The 18,283-nt window shown below is 34.9% G+C and overlaps 1 protein-coding gene across 4 annotated transcripts in view; it reads right to left on the reverse strand.

The window, feature by feature from the left end:
• XRN1 (5'-3' exoribonuclease 1) overlaps nt 1–18,283 on the reverse strand; it is a 35,242-nt gene that overhangs the window by 14,871 nt on the left and 2,088 nt on the right. For 3 of the 4 annotated variants that reach the window (XM_051625821.1, XM_051625820.1, XM_051625824.1), the window contains exons 2-25: nt 17,163–17,395; nt 16,399–16,496; nt 15,939–16,048; nt 15,739–15,849; nt 15,432–15,514; nt 13,917–14,004; nt 13,619–13,787; nt 13,336–13,403; nt 11,669–11,803; nt 10,276–10,339; nt 9,325–9,430; nt 8,871–8,960; nt 8,560–8,716; nt 8,100–8,219; nt 6,954–7,123; nt 6,023–6,143; nt 5,834–5,932; nt 4,006–4,109; nt 3,383–3,514; nt 2,522–2,684; nt 1,955–2,068; nt 1,373–1,471; nt 1,145–1,260; nt 135–281 (exon numbers count right to left, since the gene is read on the reverse strand). In XM_051625821.1, coding sequence (XP_051481781.1) covers nt 135–281; nt 1,145–1,260; nt 1,373–1,471; nt 1,955–2,068; nt 2,522–2,684; nt 3,383–3,514; nt 4,006–4,109; nt 5,834–5,932; nt 6,023–6,143; nt 6,954–7,123; nt 8,100–8,219; nt 8,560–8,716; nt 8,871–8,960; nt 9,325–9,430; nt 10,276–10,339; nt 11,669–11,803; nt 13,336–13,403; nt 13,619–13,787; nt 13,917–14,004; nt 15,432–15,514; nt 15,739–15,849; nt 15,939–16,048; nt 16,399–16,496; nt 17,163–17,395 — 2,897 coding nt within the window. The remainder of the gene's footprint in view (nt 1–134; nt 282–1,144; nt 1,261–1,372; nt 1,472–1,954; nt 2,069–2,521; nt 2,685–3,382; nt 3,515–4,005; nt 4,110–5,833; nt 5,933–6,022; nt 6,144–6,953; nt 7,124–8,099; nt 8,220–8,559; nt 8,717–8,870; nt 8,961–9,324; nt 9,431–10,275; nt 10,340–11,668; nt 11,804–13,335; nt 13,404–13,618; nt 13,788–13,916; nt 14,005–15,431; nt 15,515–15,738; nt 15,850–15,938; nt 16,049–16,398; nt 16,497–17,162; nt 17,396–18,283) is intronic. The other variant, XM_051625823.1, reaches the window with a different exon arrangement.

Raw genomic sequence — 18,283 nt, forward strand, 5'->3', positions numbered from 1 at the left:
ACACTGGAATAAAAGAAATTCCACCAAGCAATCTCCAAAAGCAAACTCATCAGTTCTTACAAGAACTGTGTCCAGAGGACAAAATGCAAAGACTAAGGTTGATAATTTGGATTAAGTTCCTATCCAGTATTTACCTTTCTAAATACTCAGCAAGTAGTTGTTCTACTGCAGAAGAATACATCCATTCATTTCCAACTTTCTTCGTATAGCCAGGAACTTCTTCATTTTTCTTATTGAACTTCAGGTTTAGCCCCACATTTGCTTTATGATCTCCATGAGGACTGGAAATTAGAAAATGTTTATTAACTTGCAATAATATGTATATGTGTGTGTAAATGCATTAAGAAAACACAAACTTACGTCCCAAGTCTTAAACCACAGAAAAATTAAATTCATTGTATTGTTTCTTTGTTAATATCGTGGTAACTGTGAATGTTATAGGACATGAGCTGTGCTACAGTAGCTGTCCACATGCATGCCCACACCTTACTGCAAAGGAGGATAGGGAATATTTTACCCTTCTTCCTTAATTGAGATCTAATCAACCACAATCTACATAGCATTTACCAAAATGCAGAAGGGTGTCCCTGAACAATCAGTGGGGAACAAATGTACGTGTTAAATCACAAGATGATGCTCATGCATCAACCGATTCTTTACTGAGCTGGCCTAGGAAACCACAATTCTGACATTCAGAGAACTACAGGGATTGTCTCCCTTATGTATTTTAAGCAGTTATAGTCTTAAATAGTTCTTAAAAAAATAACAGGTACAATTACAATCCTTTTATACTGGCAGTAATATTATAAAATTACATCCTAATTTCACTTTTTATTTTCAGTGTGGTAAAGCCAGATCAAACTCCTGCTTCAATTATGCAAATAGTTAACCAGGGAAGTCAATTTATGTTTTTCTACAAAACTAAAGCAAACAGAACAATTCTCCACTACACAAAAATTAAAAGTAAGTTTGATAGCACAGAAAAACACTGCATATTCATTTAGTTTCCTCCTGGAAGTACAGCTTCACACCACAAAACAGCTATATACTTGATAAGACCTGCACTAAAGTATGGAAGAAATTCTGTAGAGTTGTATTGGAATTTAGAAGTTTCTCCACAGCAAAATTCACAAAGAAAACTTACTTTTTCTTTGATCCTCTTCCAATAAAGATACTTCCTGTAAATCTGGAGACAAGATATCCACTTACTCCAAGACGGCTGGCCAAAATATATGCAGGATTGTATTTCACAGAGTATTTCTTTAAAACAAAGAAAAAATATTGACAATTTCCAAAGCACAATTTAATAATATGGAAGAATCCCTTCAAGACATTTATCTTAAGCCTTTAATAGAAAACCAGAAACACTTACATGCTGGTTCTGTATTAAGGGATCAAGCTGGGGTTCACATGGAATATTGAAAACTACACGAATTCTACCTTCTGTGATCACATCACGTGAATCTTGAACCTTGAAGAGAAATACAACACATTTTAAATAAAACTTTTAAACAGCAGTCTATGGTTATTAAACCTTGTATGCTACCTCATCAACAGTTTTGCTGTACTAGGCACAGACATCCTTTACAAGTCATCATCTTGCCTCAACCTGTACACTGCTTCCTCATAAAGAGCATTAAATCAAAGGAACACGACTGAAAATGGTACAAAACTAGAACCGTATATTGCAAATTATCAAAAATAATTACTAAAAAATAATACTACATTCAAGCTATGCTACCTTTTTTCCTATTATGCCAGCAAGAGTGATAGGTAAAGCAGAACAACCTGTTCCTCTCCTCTGACTAAACCATCAGAGAATCTTTGGTTTAAAATTTTAGCTAGCAAATGACCATTACTGCCATGCAACACCTTATTTTAAAATTGCAAAGAGAAATCTTCGGGGGGGGGTGGGGGGGGGTGGGGTGGCAGGTGTGAAGTTATTAGAACTAACTTCTCCCATGCAGCCGTAGCAAGGAGATCCCAGCATAAAGGCTGTACTTCCAGGAGGAAACAAGTCATCCAGAGTTTTGATGTTTGAAAAACGAGAGTCAAAGGCTTTGATATCCTACATGAAAAAGATAAAATTGATAATGTTAAATATAACTCATTTCCAGTAGAATAATAAAAAAGTTTGTATAAATAGACACATTCTGAAACATTATCTGAGTCCAACATAATTCATCAAAAAAGTAATCCTAGGTCACATATGCTTGTTACACAGGCAACTATGTTACCTTGCAGAGGCACCACTCCTGTACTTCATTCAAAATACCATCAGCAAAAAGAACAAAAAACAGTTTTTCAGGACAGTCTTTAAACTGTTCAACAGGGTCCCAAATTCTGTGACAAAACACTCACCTAAGCACGTTACTTTTTTGTAGCCCACATACATTTAAGAGGTTTATTTTTGTTCACTATTTAAAAAAAGAATTAGCATACACACTTTCCTCTGTGCACTTCCCCCACCCCAATGGAGTAAGGAGCTATGTGGAAAAAGATACTGAACTTGTATATTTACCTTGACAACAGTTTGGTAAACAAAAGGAAGAACTTGTTTTGACCACTGCTTCTCCAAATAAACTTCTCCATTTTGGTTTAGCTGATATCTGTTACCAGTGAGTAACTGAGCATATACAACTACTGATGTTTCATGAATAATTATTCCTTTTCTTTTCTGGTAACTGAATACAAAGCAGAACATTTAGTTTGATTACAATAAACAGAACTAAACCAAGAGGGTGGAATTAATTTCTTGAAAATAAATAAATAAGTACTCTTAACAAAAAGTTTCTAATAGTTTTCTTCCTTTTTCATTAAAAAGACCTCAAACAAACAGCTTACCTATTTGCTTATCCATTGTTGCAGAGGCATCACTACATAGCTAGGTGTGCTAATTGGGATACATTCTACCTTCACAGTGGTAAGGGTTAGGGGTAATTAAGGCAGTTAACTCAAATGATAGATAATAAAATGGCAAGCTACTGAAACTCAGCTGGCACCCACATTCTAGAAGACCAAGAATTGTATTCAAGTTTAACAGTGCAAAGTTACTGAAATTATAACTTGATATGTATGAGTCTATTCTACATACTTCCTACAACTGCAGATTACTCTAACCAGAGAGAAAATTGAGTGGGAGAGTTGTCCAAAATTAATTTGAGAATTCTGTAGCAGCATATAACATTAAATACCCAAGAGACTAACTACATTGCAAGATAAGCTCTTTTATGTTGTCTTTTAAAACTCCAGCAGACTCATTAACCTTTATCATCAACTATGCAGCCGTTCTTCTCTGCTTCTTAAGTCTGTAACACAGGAACAAAACATAGCTAAGGACAAAACAATGCCAAGTTACACGTTAATTTTCAAAGTTCCTTACTGCTCTGAAATGCCTTGAACTTCTTTTAACCACAGGCTTTGCTCCTTATCTCCAACGTATGCCACTTTAGTTGGGGGCACTGCATTTCCCATGTAAAGCTTCTGTGTGCCACGTGGTTCTTCCAAATAAAACCTTGAAAATATTAGGACAGGTACAAATTTGAACAAGATTAATCTAGACCTAACCAACAGTGAGCAAAACGTAAAATAGTTCAAAATTACTTGTTAAAGACATGGAAAACTTGCAAATTGCTTTCTCTGCCCCTTCCACTATAGGCCACACAGCATATTTTTTATAAAAAATACCAGTGCACGTGCTGAAATACAGAAATACTCTCTTTGACATTAATCTATATGAAATTCGGTGCATTCATTTTTCTCTCAAAGTTGAGAATGAGCTCTCCCAAACAACATCTACAGAAAAAATATTCAGGGACTACAGACATAACCAAACCTCAGAACAATATTAAATAAAGGTCCTTCCACCAAGCAGCCTTGGATACATCTGGACTAATTTGCTATTAGCAAGTTTACAAACACAAAACTTCTGCACAGCCTAAGTCACTTATTTTTAATAAAACAATTAAGATTATTTTAAACTGCTATCTTTGAAATGTCTCTTACTTAGTTTCTCCATCTGACACAGCGACAGCTCTGGCTTCCTCAAGATGTGGCCAGTTAACAAAAACACGCTTTCCAAGTACCAAACTGGCAACATCTTCTACCATCTGAAAAAAACCCCAGAAGTTACTAATTATTTAATTAAAATATTTTTAAACCTTTTTTGCAATCAAAACTCCTCTTAACAGCTCAAGAAGAACTGTTCTTGCAGAAGAAAAAGCTCATTTTAGCTTATTAAATTATATTTTGTGACATATGACATAACATCTTCTTGGAACTGGAGAATCATAATTCATTTTTAGGACAAACTATCATATTGCAAGTGGGGCTCTTAATACGTCAGTTGTAAGGCCTGGGTTGATTTACATCTCTGGTATAAGCTATGTACTTTTTTAGTTAAACCATTTTTGTTTAATCACTATAGAACTATTTGCGTCTCTGGGACACAATAATCAAATTTAAACATAGAGATTAGCAAAATATTTTGTACCACAGATTTTACTTTCATATCTCACTGAAATGAAAAACAGCACTTAGGTCCAGGACTTTGCCAGCATCTCTAATTTTAGTCTCACATTATGTTCTGTTTTTCCAGTAAGCTTCTGCTAGTTTTTTAATATATTGTTTTGCCTTATTCCATTCTCTTTGCCATGCATCTTCAATATTCACTCTCCCTAATTCTCTACTGTAAAATCCCCTCTCTTCTTTCCTGCTTTATTTATTAATTGATCTCTGAAACTTTTTTTATTTTTTGGATTTGTCTTTTGCTTGCTGATATTTTTTACTAGGAAATACAGGCTTTTAACAGATGTAGAAAAAAATGTTTTGCTTCTTAATGTCTCTGCATCAATTCTAATTCTTTGATTGAACTCTCTCATTTAAGTAAAAGGCGTAAATCTGCTTTGTTGATAAAAAGGGGCTGATTAAAGAAGTGTCTATAAACTCAGCTACACAGAAGTCATGGGGCACAGCTCTGGAGACTCTCCGTCCCTGCATTTTATAATTTCCAGCTACTAATCGGTCAGGAGGGAGCCTCACCAAATCCTTACTTGAGAACATCTGATGGCTACCACAGAAAAAATGCTAAAATCTGTAGACTGACATTTAATATTCTGAAGTCAGGACATATTTAAATATGTCAGCAGATTCTCAAAATCTTAGATTGTTCCTCACACAAATTTAGCATTTTAACCCTAACGAACTTTTTTTTTTTTTTTTCTACTGACTCTAACAGTAAATAAAAGTTTTCAGTGTGAACTAGTACCACTGATGTTTTCAGTGAACTGATTCAGCTGATGTTTTCAAAATAGATACTGAGAATACTAGCACCTAATGGTCTCAACTTTGGGCTGGGCATGAACAATTCCAGAGTTCTTACTCCAACCATTATTTCTATGGCCTTGAGCATAAAGCCATATTTCACCTTCCTATTGATCAAAATTTAACAACTAATACAAAAAGCTCATTTTGAAACCAAGCATTACTAGTAAAAGAAAGTTTAAAAAGTATAAAGATATAATATTAAATTAACTACTCAATATGTTTAACTATCCTTTTTTAAGAAATGCTTGCGTTTCAAAAATCTATAAAGACTTTTCCAGTACTACTCTATAAATGTTTTTCTCGTAGAATATACTACTGAGAAGATATGAATAACCACAATTTCAAATCTATTTAACAAATTCAGTCTTTTTATGACAAGTTTTTTTTGTGTGTTTTTTGTTTGTTTTTGTTTTGTTTTGTCATGGGGTTTTTTTGTTGCTTTATTGCAGTTTGTTTTGTTTTCCTTTGGTGTTGTTTTATTTTTTTTGGTTAGGAGCTGAACGCTTACCTGCTCTTTTGAGTTCTCATCAGCTATGATTTCTAACATCATGTTCTCTCCATGGCTGCTTTGCTGAAACACTTGAACTCCACTTTTTCTAAGATAGAACTGGGTAAAAGCACATAAAACTTAAGTTTAACTCTTACACAGTTATCCATTAAATACAATTGAAAATGTCAGAAGAAAGAAATCTTTTACCTTATGTTTAATGTGCTTTAAAGTAGGAAATCCACAAAAATATAAAGCCCTCTTGTTGATTTTAGTTATCTTATTGTGGGTTATTTCTACATGCCAAGCATCCAAAGGTATTGTTTTATACCTACAAAACAGGTTGCACAACACTTGTTCATTCAGAATGACCTTTGGCTCTAGAAAATACCAATTACTCATTCAAACACTTATTATTAGACTTGCCTGTAAAGTAACAATTAATTTAAGCCACTTGGAATCTATATAAAGGACTACAGAAACCCACGCTACTGCTACCAAGAGACTACTCACTAAGGAAGACAAAACTTCAAGTCACAGTATGTCTCAACATGACTTTTAATTCACTGTTACTGTCAAATTCTAAACTAGTAATGGCTCCATATCATGTAATTCTTCTCACAACTACTCATTCATCACTGAATGTAGTTCTGCAATAGGCACTCTTCCTCTCTTTTGACTACTGTTAAGGTTATGTTTCTATATAATCTCAGTCTGTGTTAAATAAGCTGGTTACTTGCAACAAGAGGAAAGAGAACAACACACTTGTCTCCAACTCTGCAGTGGATCCAAATGCTCAGATTTTTTTACAAATGGTCTGGAATTAATGTGCTGATAAATCATGGCTATGGTCAGGTATTTGTATGAGTCTTTCACTCTTTGTGTCATACAAAGATCAGTATGCTCTAGAGTACTTTTGCTGAATTACCATTAGTTGATCTCTTTTGCAAAGGAACAGTTTAAGAAAAGCTACAAATACTTTTACTTTGCCATCCACAACGAGTAATTTCTAAGTCAACATTTAATATTTTCAGTGTATTGGTATATATTGTATATTGGCATATACAAGCTTTGGTTAAGATCCTACTAAAACTATTCTTACTACTTCTAGTCTACTCTACAATAGTTATGCAAGAGTTACCTCGTATGACATCTTTCTATTGCAGGAAATTTCTCTGGCCATGGTGACATGTACGGGAACTCTACATCTTTGTCATACCAGTACATTAAGCAAGCACTGTGAGTATTTCTTCGTTTCTCCTCTTCTTTTAGGCACTTATTACAGGATTCCATGGCCTGCAGCAGTCGTTTCTATATTTTAGAGAAATTAGCCTATGTGAAACTGGCAACAAAAATTAGCATAGAAACATCTAAATTGGGAAAATGGATATCTGCACTTTTCTCATTAATGTGTTAATTTTCTAATTTCAGCCTATCCCTTGCTCATGCCTCAGCTCTCTGAGAAAAACAGGGCAATTACAATGGAATGGCTTTGGAGAATAAAGATGACCTTTTTGCAAATATACTTCCCAAAGCTAGCCATATTTTGACTTTTACATTTAACATACAAAGAAAGATTAAAAAGTATTTTAGAAGTTACCATAAAATTCTGCAAAATACTGAAAAAGCTTCAAAACCTTATGACATTCAAGTAGCAATTGTTTTCTTTTGCAAGACTAAACAATGTCAAGCTCCCATTGTGAACTGTGGAAACAGTTGACAGGCACACACCACCACTTATCTATATCTTAACATCTAATCTCCATGTTTATTTTAATAAATTATTTGATGCACTCAAATTTAATCTCATGAAAGGTATTGCTACAACATATATAATACTGTTATCCTACATGCATAAGGTTATTATTTTATTCCATTCCGTTAATGTTTAACAGTTTGAATTGTACTAGAAGTCTTCTACCCATTACTGGTGTTCATATGAAGAGATATTCTGTAGAAAGACTTTCTAGACAAGTTTTTCTTTTTTATTACCTCAGATATCCAGTATTTTTTATGTATGTAGGAACAGAGTTTTATTCTCAAAGAATCTGAAACTAAGTATTTAAATAATTGATTAAAAACATGAACAAACAATAAGAAGTCCACATCCCTTACTTAAGACTTCTGCCACTTGAAGCTAACTTTGCTTGTGGTAACTCAATCCAGGCTTACTCCTCATTGAGAAGACATTTATATCTTTCTGTGGTCTTATCAAGTGTTGATTCAAACTTCCATTTAATTGTACTTTTAAAAGTTTTTTAAGACAGCAGACCTTGAAAGAACTTACCTCATCAATAAATGGGATTAGTACTACAGCTTCCCATTCTTGCTGTTTTCCATTTAGGTCTGTTTTGAAATCTGGTGGATAATATTCTATAATAGGAGAGTCTTGACTAATCATCAAATGCTAGGAAAATACAGGAGAGAATTTAAAGCAGTATTAGAGACAATTTAGCACTAATTCTGGGAAGAGACAGAGGAAGACTGGTATTAAAATCAATACAAGGCTGAACAGGAATTCAACATCTAATATTTAATTGCCCTAGTCTGAAATTGCTTAGCAAATGCAAAATTTTGTGCTTTCTACTAACTTTAAAATGTACTAAGAAGAAGTATTTAACCACGCACCTAAATTTTAGAGGTAGAATAGAACTAAGACGACATGCAAAAATATCAGTAAGAGCTACTTCAAAATAAATCAGACAACCGGTAGGTAAAAGATAAATACAAGTAATTCTAAAGCCCACCTGATAGCATTTAGGCAGCAGATCTTTGCTAGCTGCTGGAAGGACAGCAAGAAGCTGTTCAAACGGCATGAAAGGTTTTCCCAGTTCAAATTTGATTTTGAGTTCGCTGATGCTGCGAATATCTGACAGATAAGGTGCATAATGGTAAGGGTAATACCTGCAGGGAAAAAAACATCTTAAGTTACTTGTCTTAATTATAGCACAGTGGTGTTCACAGATCAGAAAAACAGAACTACATTAAATGTTCCCAGCATACGGGGTGAAAGACGACTCGATCTTTAAGCAGTTTCTCATTTGACAGTATTTCTTACCAGCTCCATGACTGAACTCCATGGTAATAATAATGTAAAATCCATTGTATTGCCTGGACATAACATTCAGCTTGATCAGCCAAGAAGTCACTTAGGAGAAAAAGGAAATATACTTATTAGCTGTCCTTATTTTCACCGGTATATAAAAATTACTTAGTACCTTGTACATAGAAATTAAGACAGAACACCTGGGAAACCTACTAGGAACATGTTTTTTTAGCTTAATTTAATACTAATGGATTTTTTTTTCCTCTGGTTCTCAAATACTTTCCCACAGAAAACTCAACTTGCAGCTTCTCCTGCATTAGCCAAAACCATCACTGCTGCAATACACAGAAATGCAATTTTTGCTTTGGACATGGATGAATATCCTGTCTTCTATTGGACAGATGCAAAGACTTCTATTTGATGTTTAAAAAAGAAAACAACAAAAAAAGCAGCAGCATACACTTACTCAGAAACTACTTCTACACCCATTTTAGTCATGTAGTAAGTTCTTTTGTATTGCCTAAATTCAGTTTCAAACAGATCATCATCTTCTGGTTCATCTTCCAATGCTGCTGAAAAAGTAGTCATGAAAAAATAACGCATTAACATTCACTTCTCTACTACAAGGAGATTTGAAGACATTCAGTTTTGACTTAACAATTTAACTTTATTCCTCAATTCACAGTTATAGGTGCTTATATGTTCCTTGTATTGATAGTAACATACCATGAAACAAACAAAATCTTTTCCCCCCCTGTAAAGAGATGCAGCATGTTTGCAGCAAAATTACAAGAACAGAGAAGAGAACATAAGCCATCAGAAAATAATTTAAGAAAACATTTTAAAATTTAATGGTTTTGGTCAGCAACATCATCTTACAACAGTCACTCCTACTAGTATAACAAAATACCTGACCATACAACTACCAAACTACAACTTTCTTCAAGATTTGCTTATTAATTTTTTGATTCATCATGGAAATACTAGTCAGATAAGAAGCACTTCAAGAATTTTAGCCCCACTCCCTCTTGCCATAAGGCAGTGACGTGCAGTTCCATTTCTCCCTCATGTTGAGGTGGAACTTCCTGTGCTTAAGTTTTAATCATCCAATCACAGAGCACAAGTGAAAAGAGGCTGTCCCTGCCTTCTTGATGCCCAGCAGCCCTTATGTATTTATAATTATTAATTAGATTCCCCCTTCAGTCTTCTCCTCTCTAGACTGAAAAGCCCCAGGTCTCTCAGCCTTTTCTCTTAAGGCAGGTGTTCCACTCTCTTCATCATCCTCAGAGCCCTTCGTTGGACTTTGTCAAGTAAGGTGAAAATCTTACATGAAAATCTTACAGATCCTTCCAAATCTATACAAAAACTACCAAGTTATTTTTGGTTTATCTATGAGGATAAAATTATTTGCACTTACTTTTAGGCGTCACTTCACCTTCAGTTTTTTCTAAAGCAGCCAAACATATAGAATTTTCCTGAGCCTATTAAATCAATATTTGAGGTAAGGTATAAATACAGAATCACATGCACATACCTCATTCACAACCATAAAATCTGCAACTCAAACTGCCATAATCAAGATGCATAAATATTATTGTTGTTATTAAGTATAAAACCCATGACATTTCCTTCTCATGTAATTGCCTAGGAAAAACTATTTTATCCATACAGATCAATCAAAGGAGCACTGTCTAATAAAATCTCAACTACCTTAAAAAATAATTTTCCAAAATACTATTTCCAAAACAGTACAGGACACTTTTAAGCATGTTTATCTACATCATGCATTGTGCTACAGCACCAGTACGCAGTCTTGTTTTCATCAGTGAATTTCCAAGAGTTCAAATTACTTTTGTGCAAAGTAAGGATACAAAAAAATTTGTGCTTTAGGGAGTCAAACAAGCATTCACTTCATTCAGTCTTGTGTACAGCACTGAGCAGCTTTCAATAAGCAGAATCATTACACCAGCCCTCTTCCACTGTACCTGAGGTACACAAGCTCCTGATTGTCACTGCCAAGGGAGCAGCCAAGATCTGTAGCTAATGCTATACAGCTACTTCAAACTTCTGTGGCAAGTAAGAAAACATTCACAAATAAAGCATAGCTCATTAAAGAGCTAACATCTCACTCTTACAAACCACAGACTGCATTAAAGGTAATGATAAACAGTGACAGATTAAACTTGATGGAATTTCCTCTTGCTACTCTATTCTCCGCTGAAGACATATACTGAAAGAAAGACAATGCAGGTGGTGGTGGTAAACCTGATAATGGGGTAGAGTCAAGACAGAGAAAGGCGCTGTTCCTTATTAATTAGTCATATATAGAATTGGAAGTTTAATAACCAATCTGAGAGCACTCACACCAATGAAACTGCTATTCATCTATTCCATGTCAAACAGTCAGCCAATACCAAGACATGCACAAATGATCTATCAGTTTATCTGAACCACATAAAACTTCCAGCAGGCTATGCAGTGAAAATTAAAATTACTAAGCATACCAAGTCTGATCGTAGCTCAACAAAAACTAATTTTTGCTGCTGTTGAGGAACAGATAAATTGGCATAAAGCATAAAGTTACAAGTTCACAAGATTTCAAAAAACATTAAAACCTAACCTTGACTTAACCATTTCATCACTCACAACCAGCAATGGACACAGGTAACTCAAAAGTTACATTTTACTACATTTTCTGATCTTGAAAAATCTCAAAACAGATGTTTATGTAATTTAATTTGTCTAAGATCAAATTACTGATTTGCAAAAAGTAACACTCTTATTTGCAAATATGCCTGTAAAACACTAACCTTTTGTTTCTTTTGTTTATTCTTTCTGGCTTCCTCTGCTGCAATGCCAGCTGCCTCATTGAGGTATTTGTTGCCTACTTTACTTTCAAACCATTTTAGGTCTACAAAGACTTCACTGAAGTGTTCACGATCAAACTGTGCAGAAAGATTAAAGGAAGTTTAGAAATATTTGAGGGATGCTAAATTTAGAGTGCTTAATTAACAATGAATTTTTAGAATGTGAATTAGATTACAACTAGAGTAATTAATACATAAACATTTTAGCCTAGAGCAACTACTAAACTAATAGACAAATAGAATTTTTTTTCCTTAGCAATCTGTAACATATACATAAGCCATATTTTGTTTTCTTTCAGTAAGGCAGAAATGGGTAATGAACAGTTAAGAAAACTTCCACAACTCGCTATTAACTCTAGAAGCAGAAGTATATAGGGTCTGGGTAATAAGAGACTTGTTCTACACACCCAACGCTTTCACAGTTCTACTCAAGGATCAGAAGACAGGGCTGAAGCAGGGAGAGGCCGATGAACTTCCTCCTTCCAAGTTCAGCAGAAGGGCGAGACCTTTCATTACCATATGGCCTGTACCTTCTCTCATCTCTAGGATGGATTACTGCAGTGGCACTTAACAGGATTGCCTCCTCCACACTACTTAGTTACTGAAGAACATTGATGCCTGCCTTAAAGATACTAACAGTTCATTGCTCTCTACCAGTGATCTTCTTTCAAAACTCGCAAAAAATATTGCTCTCCCAGGTCTTCAGACATAGCTTACTCCACAAGAAACTGACCTGCAGGGGACACAAAGAGCATTGCTGCCTGCAGCACCTTTTGCCCAGTACTGCTGTTCATAACTCAATGAGAAATGAGGACCATGATTCTACTGGTGAATCCTCATTTACCTTGCAGTACCAGAAGATGATAAAGCATAGATCAAATTATTAAATCTCCTTTTACTTTCATATGATAAATCAACAACTGATTTGATCCCATCAGCTAAAACATAGAATAGCTTGGGTTGGAGGGCATCTTTAAAGGTCATCTAGTCCAAGCCCCCTGCAACAAGCAGGGACATCTTCAACTAGATAAGGTTGCTCAGACCTATGTCCAACCTGACCTTGAATGTCTCCAGGGATGGGGCATCTATCACCTCTCTGGGAAACCTCTTTCAGTGTGCCACCACCATTGTTGTAAATAATTTCTTCCTTACAACTAGTCTAACTCTACCCTCTTTTAGTTTAAAACCGTTACACTTTGTCCTGTCACTACAGGCCCTGCTAAAAGGTTTGTCCCCATCTTTCTTACAGGCGCCCTTCAAGTGCTGAAATGTTGCAACGCAGTCTCTCCAGAGTCTCCAGACTGAACAACCCTCACTCTCTCAGCCTCAGGAGAGGTGCTCCATTGCTCTGATAAATTTCATGGCCCTCTTCTGGACACGCAGCAACAGCTCCATGTCTCTCCAGCACTAGGGGCTCCAGAGCTGCACACAGTACCCCAGCTGGGGTCTCACCAACAGCTGATCAAACCACTTGTAAAAGTCATTTAACAGTTCATCAAAACTAGAGGGTTTTTTTTTTTCTGTTTTTTCATCTATTTTAGGGCAATCTACTGTACTGTATATTCAACAGACAATACAATTCTATAGGGTGCCATTTTGAAGTGACTTACGTCTGACAATCTTGTGAGATATTTCTCAAAGCGTTTTAAATTCAGATGTCCATTTTCATTTATGTAACCTAATGAGAATACAAAGTATGTTTTTTTAATTCAACAATTTAACATTTTTTAAATTTAAATGTAAATGCCCCATAGATAATAGAATACAACTTCACTAGCTGTCTAAAGAAAGCCTTATAAACGCTAAACATTCTAACAAGGCTAAAACAGCCAATAAATGTTAAGGCAGGAATGTTAATGTTTCTGCTTTCCACTGCCCAACTTGGTGTCTTACCTCCCAGTTCTGGCAGGATAGCCATGTATGTTCTATAAAGTAGCGGCAGTGCATCATGATTAATGTGTAAATGAGGTAGATGAGGAATAAAATCATTTCCTACAAGGAAACCCATTAAGATCCAATCATCTATTATCCTTTCAATATCATATTCAAAGGAAATCTTGTCCTGGAGTGTGGGGTGGAGAGGGAGGGAGGGAAGAAAAGAGGAAAAAACACAGGAGTATAAATTTTATTATCAAGTTTGCATAAAAAGACCTCACACATTTTTAACAATCACAGCTCCATCAGAACTTACTTTCACTGGTGAAAATTCATAATCAATATATTCTCTCATCAGTGATAAGTGTAGCAAATGAAATGTGGTTTCCTCTGGTGCACATGCTCTGTAAATTATTCAAAACATTAAGTTAATTATTTATAAACACTGTCAACATGAATATTTAATAAGTCCAAGGTTACTTAAAACCAGGTAATCTTAATACTGTATCTTTGTAGGAGAAATAATATACAAACATTTATTTGGATCTATTTTAGGATTAATTTGGTTTGAGTCTATAAAATTTTGCAGTAGATCCTCTGAACAGCACGTGACTGCCCTGTATGGAAAACAGCTAACTTAGAGAAAGCAGAGCAGCTTTGTGGAGTTCTGTATCGCATTAACTATTTCTCAAGTCATTATCTCATTGTTCAAAAGAAGGACAACCTAACTTTGCACCAAAGCCAATAAATGTTATTTTAGAACTAGTTTGAGTACATAGAGAGTACACAGACTTCTCTTGAAACTGGCTGGGTTACATTTGCAGCCATTTGAAATGCTTCTTGTAAGATAAGGATATGCTCAACTTGAAAATGTGTTCAATATGTATTTTATCTAGTGGCTTCAACATAGCAGCCAAAAAAACATGACAAACTTACTGTCTGTTTATGGCATAAAATACTCAACATATATTCTGCTTTGCTTTCCTTTCTTCTTACTTAATACCTAACCCAACATTAGGCCAAGATCTGTTACTACTTACACCAAAAGATTAATTACCTAAAGACTGATGTATTTTAAATTTATAAAGGACTATTTGACCTTGTTACCGTAACTAGCTGGAACCACCTCCAATGAGAAACCAGCATAAATACCTGTGTATTCACACACAGAGAGCAGATTTTGTCTCTCCCACCTTCTCCCTTTATCCACCCAATGTACGCCTAAGGTCCTTTAAAGAAGGAACCTAGTGACACTAACAGTTATAAAATTCTTTTTTTTTATAACTTCAGAATAGCTCCATGTACATATACAGTTATGGAACAAATCACCTTGTTCTACTCATTATAACCCATTAGCTAGTTCAAAATGAACCAATACAGAATAAGAGCACCCACCCATCAGTCACTTAAAGAGTCTTTTTTTTAGTAATTACTCTTGTAAATTTACTTACAGGCATAAAACTTTAGAGATAAAAATACATTTTAAGAGTCAGTGCCTGCATAAGATAATTATGAAAAAAAAATGTCTGTACAGCCTGGGCTGCTTCATCCATAATACAAAGAAAGCAGCACAACACACTAAAGCTCTATGGATTTTTCTATCAGCTGTCCTGATGGCATGCATTTTCCTCATGCAAGTGAATTAAAATGCACAATTTAACAATCTGATTTATCTAACTTAATATATTTCTAACACAAAAATAAAAAAAAAACCTTCATTAATTTAATATGCAAACAATTAAAAAAAAACAACCAAGAACTGTTTTAATAACTCTGCATCTTTTGGATTTAAAGACACAAAAAGATGCAAAACAAAGTTAAAACAAATTACCTTTGAGATTTTTTACCACCAAATCTTACTTCTTCTCTTAAGAGCGCAAAGTGTGCCTCATGACTTGTTAATCCCAGCATAATCTATTACAAAGAGATTAAAAAGGTCTTAATTTTTTTTAGCACTTACTATTAGAACCACATAGTATAAAGAAATGTTGCTGTTCTGTTTCATTAAAAATTTGCACAAATATAAAATTACACGCTTGTTTAGTATAATTCTAGAAACCTCTACACTTAGGAAGACATCAAAGATGCACACACACTTTATAGACTTCTGTTGTTTGTATTATTTTAGTTGTACATACCAAGTCAGCATCTAAACCGTAGAGACAATGTCTTGTGTTTGGATCATGATGAGGCTTTGCTTTTTCTGATCTGATGAACTCCATAATTTTATGCTCGCCTTCTCCTGGAGTCTGCACAAAAACCCACAGAACTCATCAATAAGTACTTTTCTATAAAATAAAGATGTATTTAAAATAAAAAAATAACAAGATACAATAACCTCATGGCCTGATAAGTAGACTGTTACTCCTTGCCAGGATTTGTCTGTGGACATCTTCATATTTACAAAATATTTAAGATGCTCATGCAATCTGGCCATGAATTCAGTTCCTGAAAACAGAAAACCAAGTTACACACAGAGCTTTTCACTTGCCATTCAAAGTTGTATTTACATATCAAAAGTATTGATGAAAACAAGCAAAGATTCTGAAAGAGATTAAAAGGGCACCTGGGTTTTCCCCCCCAAATGTTTGATTTTTCCCATAGCAATCTCAAAAAAGTTTAGATTGAGACAGTATTTCAACCCTGCTAGAAGTTATTAACACTTGTGTTCACAACTTACTTGAGCATTTATTGATTCTCTCATCTAATTAAAATTTTTAAAAAAGCCTCAGGATAGGAAAATAGCGCCAAAATAGAGATGCAAAACCATAAATGTAAATAATTATCAAATAATTTACCTGGTGTAATACAGTTGGAGTCAAACCTGGCTTCTGTAGGGAGAGTTTCTCCCTTCTCTAATGCCTTTTTTATTTTGTCCTCTGCCTCTTTTGCTGATCTAAACCAAAACAGGGTTGGAGAGAGTGAGTAGAGAAAGAACCACCTTATTCAAGTGTTAATATCTCAAGTACAGCTTTACTGACAAAGTACATAGAATTGAATTTTTAAAGAGGGCTTAAAAAGAAAACGGAGATGAATTTAAGTCCTTAATAAGTTTGAACTTGTTTCTGATACAACTGGAAGCCTTAAAATTAATAAAAAAGACTAAATTCCTAAATGGTACCAAAAGGAAACTAGATTTTCATTAGAAAATTGATTCTTCTATGACTGTCAGAGAACATTACATTGCAGTTACCAAAAAGGCATATCTAGAATTAGCATTCACAAATACAGAAGACTATCACAGATCATGAAACCATTGGACACATCTGTAAGAGCTCCACTGCAGATTCATTTCACAGAAAATTTCAAAGGAAAAAAGCTCCTCCTGCCCCCAAGTCCCACATACACAGAGATAAATCAAAATAAGCAAAAATTCCTTTTTGGGATCCTGATTTTAAATATTAACATTTTTCAGGTGGTTACTCTCAATTAAAAATTAAAGCTACTAAGTAAAGTAAAAGGCATGACCACTCATATTTTACTTTTCACGGCATACATTTAAGGAAATATTTTTTTTAAGTGTTTACTATCCTGAACACAGAGCAAGAACAAATATTCTCACCTAAAACGTCTCCCACGCTGCTGGTTCATTTTTGCTCTTGGAGCTACTCCATCAACTGCCATGAAGAAAACCTTCCTTGGTTTAATAATGCGAAACAGTACTTCCAAATAATGAAAAATATCAGCAAAAATCTTATCTTCTGAGATTCTGAAGTGAACATCATCATCATTTGGATGTGAGCACTGATGTATAATGCCATTCATGTCTAGGTATAAGTTGTCAAATTCTGGAATCTACAGAAGTCACAGTTAGTACCCACTCAACGACAGCTGAAGCAATGCAATCACTGCCTAAGGCATCACCAAGAGTAATGAACTCTGGAAGCTGAGGTGAGAAGACCTCCCTGGAAACTACTACACAACAGTTAGCTAAAAATATCTTGATTGGTTATGGCTTTGTCTGCACTTGCAGCCCCTCATGATTTTCCCAGTGATTACTATCCTATCTTGACTGTTTCTGGGACATCAGAACTTTTGACCCTTGTGCTCAACCCACCTTCTACATTGTGTAAGGGAAAAGTAAATAAAGTAAAAAGTAACACTTTTCAGGAAGAGATAATTTTTATAACCCCACACATCAACAATTCAATCTTGCACAGCTGCACTAAAAACATGAAAAACTACAAAACTGAGCATGCAGTTTCCAGCTGCATTTCAAAAGCAAAGCCAGCTTAAGAAGCTTGAGGACTCTCCCCCTGTTAACCAGTTCCACCCAGCACTGCATGCTGCCTCTTCAGCCGTGCTAACAGCCACCTGCGAGTCTAGGGTGCCAAAAGCAGTAAAGTTATCAATGACTACATCAATTTATTTCCCATGCTTTCCAAACGTGTTTTGGTGTGGTTTTTTTCTGTATAGTTCTCTGAAACAAAGGGGCTGCTATCTTTTTTTTTTTTTTTTTTTTACCAAAAACCACCAAACATGCAGAAGAGTACTTTGCAATAAACAAATCAGTTGTTTAATCTACCAATACGACTGTTCATAAAAATCCTCTAGTTGTTGAAACTGGAAAAAGGGACTGCTCACTTTTTGTGAGTTTTTGTAGTATTGCTGCTGACATATATTTACATACTTTTCAAGGGCATGTTGTTGGAACTTGCATTTACCATCCAGATGCAAGAGAAA

Source organism: Apus apus, chromosome 8, assembly GCF_020740795.1.
Source record: "Apus apus isolate bApuApu2 chromosome 8, bApuApu2.pri.cur, whole genome shotgun sequence".
NCBI classification, from domain to species: Eukaryota; Metazoa; Chordata; class Aves; order Apodiformes; family Apodidae; genus Apus; species Apus apus.